Raw genomic sequence first — 10,959 nt, forward strand, 5'->3', positions numbered from 1 at the left:
ATTAATGAGTGTTATTACCGGTCTGATGGCTAGTATATGGCATGAGATGAATGCTCATTGCGTATCAACTATACGATGAGGAGATGGCTACGTATATTTTCATCGTGTTCATCCAAAATATTCATGTGTCCTTTATTACAGGGAGTTCCTACCGTACGTAGTAAATCTAATAATTCTGACGTATGTTTTCACGGAAAAGTGGCATTTTAAGAAACTAGTCAGCCATTAAGCGCAACAGAAGGCAAAATCTCTAAAATGTCACATGTACAAAGACTCGCTGGTATCGAATGAAATATTTACATCGCACAAAACGCGCGCGAATTTAACAATATTGACGTATGAATATTCAGAAGCTGCGAGTAATGAAGTGGTTTCGATTGTTTTCTTTTCATACCTCGTTGAAATTTCTCTCGAGAAATATTCTAATGATTGTGTCGCCGGTGAATCGGCTTTTTTCCGCGATAAGAGCGGAGAATTAGCGGATGGTTTGGAATAAGGGAAGAAAACAGCGCGTCGGCGGCGGGTAATTCTCATCGAAGAGCTGTTCAAATTGCCGTAAAATAACGTCTGACTGGATACAAGAATGATAGGAAATCTCGTGGGGCGGTAAACAAATGAGAACTACGGCTCTGCTTTTGGTTTGCGAGCAAATTGCATTCTGAACGCAGAACGAAAGAGAGAGCGAGAGAGTGAGTTGATACGGAGAGCGGGAAAGAGCCTCGGGTATGTTGTCGTATGCCATATCGTCAGATAAGTGAAAATATGTCTTTATGATTCGTTCGCTTCTCTTGGCTCAGATAATCACGATAATTTTGTTAGCTTTTAGTATCGCGATCTGTCCAGGACTCTTAGAATACAATTAGAACTAATAGGTTGTCACGGGGTAGGTTTTTTATCCTGAAGCCACTGAGCGGGTCCGGTGTTCTTTTCTTCAAAAATAAAGGCCAGGGAGAAGTTTCTGCCTTAGACGAAGAAACCTCCAGGATTTAGACCCACGAACTCACGAATGACGAAACCCGTGTCGATGAGGTACCAGTTTAATTCGCAATGAATTCATAAACAGTACTGACCTCTAATAATCTATGAATTGAGGAATGTCGATATATAGACGTGGACGTTGCAATAAATATTATTTGTGTCAACATTTTTCTATCGTTTTTTTGCGCTCATGAATGTTTTGTTTCATTGAAATACAAACTGTACCGTGGGCATTAATCAATGAACTGATGAAATTATGAAAGCTTTTCCAGTAGCAGATGTTTTCAGACGTGAATAATGATTGTCATGTAGTATATAGATTTTACGTACAAACGCGTGTTTGTTTTTATATAAGGTTCATACGTGATGATTCTCCAAATGCATCTATAAGTCTTTAATTTTAAAGCCAATCTAACAACTTAACTCCAGTCTTAAGATTTTAAGACCACTTTTGGGTTTAAGTCACGTCTTAGCAACTTGGCCCAGGGCACTATTCTTCAGTTTTACCCTAGTCGCGCTAAGATTATCCCCAAATTGCATTTCATACGTACTAAAACTGTGGAACTGACTTCCCAGTAATTCTAATCAAGAAACTAAAAAACTGTCTTCGTTTTAAGAAATTGACGCGTAAAGTAATAGTGGCGCAAACAGAAAATCATAATCAGAAACTTGCGTAACTAAAAAGACACACGTTAGTAAGATTAGTGTAGAAAGCTGTAAAGAGCAGTTTAGCCTATACGCATCGTTTATTTGCTCACTATTGAAGTCGGATTTCATCGTTAAAGATTTTCTGTCATCGAGGTGCATCTCTATTTGTGGACGTAAAAATCGATTTTCAGAAATAAATCGAATATTTTTTGCAATGGAAATATTTTCATATCGTAAAAAACTCTTGGAAATAGCCGCGAATTGCAGATTTATCTACAAATATGATATTATTCCATCGCTGCAGGGAATAGGATAAACCTGATTAGTGTTATCCTTACCTGTTGCCGCTACAGTACGGCTTGACGATATCTCCGGTTCTCGCTGAGGTATAAATCCCAGTTGTCGGTTTGTGCAGTCACATCGAGTGATGGCGTTGTTGTCAACATTGCCGCAAACTGACGATTGCATTTATAGCCGTACGTACTACAAGACGCATCTATCTGCTGCTGCCTCAATAATCTTCGCTATTGAAGGACTCGAACCCAACACTGTGATATTCAAATATTCGTGACAGTCTTTGGCTGTCTGTCCCGTTGATTGAACGAAACCTTGGAGTAATCATTTGACGAATACGGGCGGCATTGTGCGCTTAAGGACTGTGGGTTAATTACATTGATCACTAAAGAATCACCGAGAACACGAAGCCTACCCTACTCAAACAGTGACCTATTCGAAGTTTTTTTAATAATCTATGATTGCTTTACAAACAAACATTACGCTCAAATTTCGGTAAATGTCAAACTTGTACTGTGTCTCTTGGTTTTTTTCAAACTGTAGATAATCTAGTTACCGACGCCAGGTACCTGGGCATATACCTGTAACTTTTCTTTCACTGTTTGACGTCATGCGTCAAAAATGAGCTTTTTGTTGGCGCGATGAAAGGTTTAAAAAGGCAACTGCTGTAATAAAAGGCTCTTTCTCGACGCGACAAGAAGAGAAACCCAGCCTAAACATAATTATCATCTTCCAGCGATATGATGAAGTGTATCTCATTATCTGGAATTGTGCCAATTCAGTATTAGACTGGCTAATACGGTCATATTGGTATAAGGTATCAGCCCACTAGTGAAAGATTTATGAAGTACCATTTCAATCAGTATTTCCAATCTGCCGAACGTCTAAAAGGTTTATGTTAGAAATTTGAGAATAGCTTTCAGTTTTGTTTTTGATTAAACGCGGTTTCTAAAATCATATTTCTTATTAAATTCATAGACGTCTCGTGCGTGTGGATATGCTTTAAAAGGCTGCTATGTTAAAATGCACCATTTTACTCGATGACAATGTTAACCATTTTTACTGGATTTACCTATTTTCCGATAGACAGCTGTAAAAGAATATCGACTAAGATATCCAATCACATTTGTCTGCGATGTTCCCTGGTTTTTACACCAAAGGTTGTGTGATACGCATCTGGTTACGATGATGTGAAATATCGACAGGTTGGCGCGGATTCGATGAGAAGGGTCGCGTGCTCAGATGGATTGCTCTCACGATCAGCCACGTGTACTGTTTCTTTTTGCTGATATCATTAGTCGCGTCCACGCTACGTTTGTTTTTAGAAAAGTCCGAACGTTCAGACTAGCTGAAATTCTGTTCTGATTGGCCCATTTCAATTTAGAGCAGCCAATTTCAGACCGACTAAAATGACCGATCCTGGTCCAAAATGAAGAACGGACCATTTCTCTGTGAAAGAATAGAATGACTGTGAACCACCAGTAATAACAGCTGATTTCGGATCGTGTGTGAACGCGTAGCATTGATTTAAAATCGGTCCATTACGGGTAGGGCCAAATTTAATTACAACAGACTAACTACCAAAGGCGTGAACGCGGCTAATGGATCCTTTCAACCTCGGGGGTTCAATTATATTTTAACACCCATCCCCTGAGGATGGGCTAGTGAGGATTGGCTAGTGAGGACGGGCTATAGTCGCAAATTCAACCTGATGATGATATTTACGAGTTAGTGTCGTGCTAATTACCGCAATGTTTTGTCATCTCGTAGATGTGTCGTCGTTTCGGGGAAATCGTGGGCCGTCTGCAACCCACTACCGCTACCCGTAATGTAGTGTCAAATCGGTGTTGTTGTATTAATCAAGGCTGACATGTTTCACATTACATCCATCCGTACACCCGCAAAACCGATCCCAAAACGCCGTCAACAGGTGTGTGATTCAGCCCCGATAGTAAGTGCTGTTAATCATTAACGACTCCTCGATGATCGACAGAACGTGACGATCGAAAATTGGTGGCAATGCGCCGTGGTTTTTCAGCTAATTTCTTCATCATCTTCCGGAATTTCATTCGCCTTTTGTTCAACTTGTTTTATCAAGTCTTCACAAAATTTCTTCATCTTTAGTCTTTAAAAACTCGTCAAACTTAGAAAAAGGAAAATATTCTGTTCTTGAAAAAAACCATTTCTATTCATCATATCATTTCCTACATTAGATAATGAAGGAAGTAATTATGTTCTTTCGAGTAATCATGTGATGTTTGTATTTTATAGATTGTTGGTAGCTTGAGTGTTTTGGCCAGGTCCAGCGCCTGTTTGGCAATCGTCATACTGACGCCCATCCTGGTCACTATGGATACGGACCTGATATGCAAAGCGTTGTCGTTAATGACGTCAGGACTGCCGGGCCGCCAGGACAGCGATCTAGTCCCGCCTACACTGCAGTTCCATCATGGCCTAGGTCTAGGAATGTTTCTGGGAAGACTGGCTGAAGAACATTTCGAAGATGTTAGCGGGACCAAGGTAAGTTCGCAGCTGAATATCCCAGTGGACCGTCCACGATATTTCATTTTCGGGACACATTATTTGTCGTGAAGTATCGTTTGTTTGTTTTTTTTTTGTTATTGTAAATCGGTTTGTTTTGGTTTTTTGAAATTAGCTTTTTTCGTGAAAGCTATGGCAACTTTCCCAAATACTATGCAAATACCAATGACGCTTTCACCCAAAATATTTCCATTCTCGCTAATTCCATTACATTGAGACCTGCGTCACAGGAATTGCGACACGAATTTGTCTAATCTTCACCTGATTTGCCATACGCGTCCCTGAAAAACTTCCTTAATCATTTGCGGGATTCGTAAGTTGACAGTTTTCGATCGCTAATTACGGTGCATAATTCTTCCGGAAGATGTAGCCTTGATGAGATCGTGCGATAAAAAAAAATCGACCGTGACAGCCGGGAAATAATGGCTTTGCGCGAGATGACTTTTTAATCGAGTTGGGTAAAAGTTTAACACGATTGTTATTGATAGGGATTGGTGACGACGTGGAAAGCTATCGAGGAACTCGAGGCTGTGTGTTTCACTGAGGCGGCAAACAATCGATGTGGCTCGCTGCTCGGGTTGGGATGGACGCTCAGCGCGCTGTGCTGCACCGGCAAAATGGACAACAAAGTACACGCCACGGCAACTTTAGACAAACTGACCGCGTTACTCGATAAGTCGAAATCTGACTCGACAGACTTTGAGGTAATGCGATCCGTATTTTAGTATCGAAATATGCTGATTTTGTTGAATTTGTCACAGTTTTTTTTTTCGCCGGGTTGAAGCGCACTTAAATTGTCTACGAGAATTCGAGGTCGTAAAGCAATATGTTCGCAAGATGTTATAACGTTCAGAAGCTCAAAAGCCGTTAAATTCTGTTCGATGCCATTAATCCACGAATCCGTTTTCCTATACTTTAATCCTAAGGTTTTATTATGTCTAATAATTCTTGCTCGCTCGCGAGAGATCTAATGTACTTTTAATGCCAGACGTAAATTTCACGTGTCTCCTGATAACGTCTGAATGTGTTATTTCAGCGTCAGTTGTCATGTCTTGACTGCTTTTATAGCGGGATGTCTTAGAAATTGTTTTCCGGCTGAATGAAAATAATGGACGTAGACCCGTTGACTTATGGTTGTCAGTTTTTTTTTTTGCTTTCGTAGGCTATGTGTTTTTGCGTTGCTCTTGTTACGTCAACCGCTTACAACGCGAATTCAGTCACATCTGACAAGGCCGGCATCATCGCTGAAACTCTCTTTCAAGTTCACCAAGCCAATAATAAAGTTTGTATTTTCTCACTGGCTATTTCTTTGATAGATCCTGCGCAATATCTATTTTCGCTGTTTTGTAGTCAGAATTGTATTCGCCGCTCCGACAACCGCGCGACGGAGATATTTTTTTCCGGACGCAGACTTGCTTTCAAATTCGATGAATATGATTCAGTTCGTGCTTAGTTGTACATTACCAGATCGTGAAGAACTAAGGACTGCATTGTCCCTGTTCATAGCAACATCGAAATATATATTCAACTATTTTCTAAATGTATTAATTGACTATATCTAAATGTTTATATTCTATGTATTTAACGGTATCATTATTTCGATTTTTATTTGACTGATTGTAGATTGCCGGAGTATCGCTTGCACTGGGACACTTGTGTTACAGTATGCGTAGAACAGGTCACTCTCTTGCCGACGGTATCCACGAGGCTTTATATTCAACCTGGATGAAGTCATTTCTCAATCAGGTAATTGTCATTTGAATATGATAGATATGAATAAAACCGATTTTGGACAATATTGTTTTTGGAAATTGTTGAAATGTGATTGTGCTGCTCGAAAGGATTAATGATGATGTTATTTTCAGAAATCTAATGCCGAAGAGAGGTTTGTTTGTTTGTCTGGTTTGATGGGTCTCATCGGTTCAGAGCGATCGCTTATATCCGTAAGTATTGCATAAATGAATAGCACGTTTTGTCGTATTCAAACCATTCCTGTCTGGTTTTCCTGAATGAGCTTCCAGTTTCCTTCCTCGCTTTCTCGTTGTTTGTCCAGGTACACAGCGATGTAGCCGTACACGGACTGGCGAATCGTAGTGAATTGATAAGATTGTCCACTCAGCTGATTACTAGCGCTACCAGCGATCCGACATTACGCGGTACCGTATCGTGGATGCTCGGTCACCTATACCTGTCCACGTCAGCCATAGTTGAAACAAGATCAAGTGGTTAGTACTTCGAAAACCCTCTCTCACATAGATATATCCATTTCGTAATTGTATATGGTGGTGACGTGAAAACGTATTGTTTAAATATCAGTTTCGTCAAATATTTTTAACCGGACAATTATTCGCTACATTTTGAATGTCTATTTCAGTCCCAGCTAGTTTGAGTTATCTGCCTGAAACGAGTATCCTGCGAGCATTGGTAGATTTTGTCTTATCAGCCGGTCGATTAGGTATGTGACGAATTTTGTATATAAGTCGTTTAATGGAAAACACCGAGCCACGTAATATCCCATCACGACGTTAATCCATTGATCTGCCCATACAATATAGATGTATCGGTTCTACTGTTTTTTTTTGCTTTTCATCCAACGAAACGCAACTTATTGCAATTAAACGCATCGTATCGCTACTTAGCGATTGAGTTAATGCACATATAAAGCACTATTTTTCCAGTTGCTTCCAATTGCTTCTGCTCAGCACTGGTGATATACGTCACGCCTTGAAATGCACCGTATCCTTTACTAAGTTGACAACTTCGTAGGTTCGACTGCACGAAAATTGATGGATTTCAATATCAGTCTGTCACTGCATTAAAGAAACAGTGAATTATCTCATTTCGTGCAGGTCCCGAAAGAATTGCGGAAGATGTTTTATTGGGTGTTTTTGAAGCGTTACATGCTGCAAGTAAAGTTGGCCCAATACCTCCCGTCAATTGGCCCGGACTTCTATCGGCAATTATGAGAATGCCATTCGGTAAGCGCTATAGTACAACTATTCATCCGCGGTTCTATCGATAAACCGTGTTTTGTTTCTCTATGAGTTCTGATTATTTTCCAGGCGACGAAGTGAAATATTTCGCGCTGAAGCTCGTTTTGACGCAATGCGCAGCCGCACCTACAGCCGCCATGTTTATGGCGTCATGGATGACGTCACCGTTATTCGAGACGCTCAGTGTAATTATTGGTCTGTTCGTCGGACGAACAAAAATAATCTTCGTATTAATGTCAGAAACGGATCTGTTTCTATATAAGACATGAATTACGTGATAAGATGCTATGAATAGGGATTATTAGGCAAATTAGAGAACGTGATTTACGAATAGAAAATATAGGCGTATCTATGTCTCGCCGATATGAAAGTATTATATGTCATTAACTCTTTTTTATAGAAAAAGTGTCAGTTGGTTGTTTACGAATCGATGGCGGTATTGGTTAATTCGACGACAATCGGTAAATTGAAACCGTTTCTGCAACAGACGTGCGCGAAACCTTTCAACGACCGGCACATCCATGGCGGATTAGAAGTGATACGCGGACTCAGAGATGCGCTTCGAATTGCAAATCCTGCACAGTCGGTGATCCCGCTACTGTATGATCTATTGTCTTTCATCTACGAGGCATTACCTGGCGGTCGAACTAGCACGGTAACTTATATAAGACATGGTATTACACTCCGGGGACCGCAGTTACTCGCGCCTTTACGACCGACGTAGCTTTTAAAGCATCCCCCGATTGATGATGAAAATAAATTGACCGAATTTCATCTAATGCACCGAAGAACGAAATGTTTGATTTATTGTTTTTTAGCCACGCGCTAAAACACAGCTAAATCCATCCGTATTAATGATGATACTTTCGAGTATATGTTTAGGAAATGTATTTTTATAGCAGATTTGTCGTAGTTCTATGAAGTCGGATAATGTTTCAATGATCCCTGGAGGTCCAACTATATTTCGACTTAGACGCAATAAAGTCTAATATAAGGTTTCATTGCGATTACATTTTTAAAATCAATTTTCCGGAAATGAATTCATATAAAAGCGGCGCAAAATGACATTTTTATGTATGATTGCTGATGTTTATTTTGTGACCTTTTTGACGGCTTTGATCCATTTGATATATACTTGTTACTTAATGTATTTCAAAAGATCGTAAATGTGAAGATGTTTTTTTCGGAAACCTTACATTTTAAACCTGAATATTCTGGATACGAGGAAAACATGTTTAAACGTTTGAATTCATGCGACAAAACACGTCAGAAATTGTGCTTCGAAGTTAAATGGATTCAAGGATTGGTTATGATCTACTGTTTTCTCTTCTATAGCTGTGTGAACTGATCGTTTTGTTTTTGTCGGCTTTTTAAAGATAGCAAGATAATCGGTGTTGTTATAACGTTGTAAACGTCGTCCATTTCAGCCGTATGCGATGTTAGATGCGTTGTGCGAATGTTTCGCTGAAGTGCCCGACGACGTTTTTGACGACATAACCGTCGCCGATTTTACGACGGAGGACAGCGAATTACGGGCAGCGTTTGTAAGATGTTGTCTAGTCGGCAACGGAAAACAACCCATCGCTCTAATTAACAGATTTATAGATCATGCTCTTAGCAATCCGGACTGGTAAATTGCTGTTTTCGCTCTGATCTGCGTAAAATCCGTATTTAATTCGTAATAACAATATCGCCTTTTTAAGTGAGTTTTAAGCTTCAATTTGTTGCTTGTTATTTTTAGCAATCGCGACGAAATGATTTGGTTTGTAAGTCAAAGTTTTCAAAGAATGGCTCTCGAGCATAAGGTCGAGTTTACTGGACCGATGCCAAGGCTGCAGTGGTTCTTGGAATACTTGGGCCACGTGAAAAACACGCTCAAACGTCATGACGATGAAGCCGTGCTGAGTGCCGAGAAAAAACAAAAGGTGTGAGGAAGTAAATTAGTAGATTATTAGATTTTATGATGACGTCATTTTTTCTTCTTCGCAAGAGGAAATTATATAATTTTGCAAGTTTGTCTTGTGAGAGATTGTGCGCAAAATGCTATTTCGTGAACAGTTTTGTAACGAGTCAACAACCGCTTAGATCCACCGGCTTGAAACTGCTTTGTGGTTTATGATGCGAGGCCTCATTATTGCCCTAACCTTTCCGTTATTACTTGCAGATAATAGAATTTGCCCTGAGAGTGTTTCTGATGGCGGTGCTGACGTGGTCGAACTCCGAATCGACCGCCTTAGTTCACTTGGGTACTCCTCTACACAACGAGTCCCCGGCCAGTACTCCACTCGGTAGCATCACTCAGCAATATTTCATTTCGCTGATTCCGCAAAGTCTTACACAGTTCGCCAAAATCGAGCCTTGGAAACAAATAAACTTGCAGGTACATGTAATACTTCCTCGCATTTGTGACAGCTTTGCGAGGAAAAAATTCACCGGTGCCTTCGTGAAACACTGGTATAATTGCCTGTAATAGATACAACACCATCTCTTCGTCGTGTCGTGAATTCTAGGTTTTTTTCCGGTTGCCCTGATAGACACAGAAGATCGAAGGAAATTATCCTAGTCTTGAAAATCTTTAAATTTTTTCTTTTATAGATAATTGACTGGCTGGTTATGTTACACGGGCTCGCGAAATCTGAACTGAAACTGCAGATAAGAGGTAGCAGCATCTCCGTTATCTTCGATCGGGCGGAATCCCTCTTCATTAGTGAAATAGCTTCGGGGAGGGATTTTCGTTAAAACCCGATATAGATCGTCTCTATTTCAATTTTAGACGCAAACGTGTTTCACAATTTTGCGTTTCGTTTCGTGTATTAGCGAGACTTTTCAAATATTCGATTTCGATTTTTCAGAATGTGTTACTGCTATGAGATGCTGTGAAGAATATCTGAAAATTATGACTTGGTCGAAAGTTGTGTTGTTGTAGGCGCAATGTTCACACATACGCCATCTTCGAAAATAACGCATTGTGATTGTTCCTTAACGCATTTCGATTGATTCCTAAACATGTCCAAACGTCTATTTTGATTCTACGCAAAAGAAGAAGATTCGGATCGTGATAGTTAACCTTTATGTTATTTACTTTGGATTCAACCAGTCAGTACTTGAAGTACATCACTCTAGACTCAGTTACAGCGTGGACGTATAAACCAGTTTATACGTCCATGGTTACAGAGAGACTTTGGTTACATTTTACTCGACCCAGCGGTTTTGATCAGCAACTGTAGGGATGGTGTCTCATCTAGTTCACTTCATATTATTCTATTCCCATAAACTGGATTTGGTTCCAAACTAGATAAACCAACATATATTCAGAACGAGTTCACAGAGTACAAAAGTACATGTCGCTGTGAAAATATCCATTACGTAATTTTGCCAGGACGTGTTTTAAACGTTTTAATAGTTTTTAATGGATTTATGGATATACAACACTAGGTAAATTTCGTCGTTTTAACCATTGATCGAAAAGCTGTTCGTATGTTACCAGCACTTCCCGCAGTACGAA

The 10,959-nt window shown here is 39.9% G+C and overlaps 1 protein-coding gene across 1 annotated transcript in view; it reads left to right on the plus strand.

The window, feature by feature from the left end:
- The window catches only part of LOC141905372 (focadhesin-like), a 107,340-nt gene extending 96,853 nt beyond the window's left edge, over positions 1 to 10,487 (plus strand). Inside the window, exons 25-39 of the mRNA XM_074794216.1 lie at positions 4,192 to 4,440; positions 4,950 to 5,165; positions 5,624 to 5,743; positions 6,085 to 6,207; positions 6,327 to 6,404; positions 6,515 to 6,686; positions 6,836 to 6,916; positions 7,311 to 7,439; positions 7,524 to 7,639; positions 7,855 to 8,109; positions 8,882 to 9,084; positions 9,196 to 9,379; positions 9,619 to 9,834; positions 10,050 to 10,113; positions 10,307 to 10,487. Coding sequence (XP_074650317.1) covers positions 4,192 to 4,440; positions 4,950 to 5,165; positions 5,624 to 5,743; positions 6,085 to 6,207; positions 6,327 to 6,404; positions 6,515 to 6,686; positions 6,836 to 6,916; positions 7,311 to 7,439; positions 7,524 to 7,639; positions 7,855 to 8,109; positions 8,882 to 9,084; positions 9,196 to 9,379; positions 9,619 to 9,834; positions 10,050 to 10,113; positions 10,307 to 10,380 — 2,280 coding nt within the window. The 3' untranslated portion in view covers positions 10,381 to 10,487. The remainder of the gene's footprint in view (positions 1 to 4,191; positions 4,441 to 4,949; positions 5,166 to 5,623; positions 5,744 to 6,084; positions 6,208 to 6,326; positions 6,405 to 6,514; positions 6,687 to 6,835; positions 6,917 to 7,310; positions 7,440 to 7,523; positions 7,640 to 7,854; positions 8,110 to 8,881; positions 9,085 to 9,195; positions 9,380 to 9,618; positions 9,835 to 10,049; positions 10,114 to 10,306) is intronic.
- The last annotated feature ends 472 nt before the right edge of the window (positions 10,488 to 10,959 follow it).

Source organism: Tubulanus polymorphus, chromosome 5 (assembly GCF_964204645.1).
Source record: "Tubulanus polymorphus chromosome 5, tnTubPoly1.2, whole genome shotgun sequence".
Lineage (NCBI taxonomy): Eukaryota > Metazoa > Nemertea > Palaeonemertea > Tubulaniformes > Tubulanidae > Tubulanus > Tubulanus polymorphus.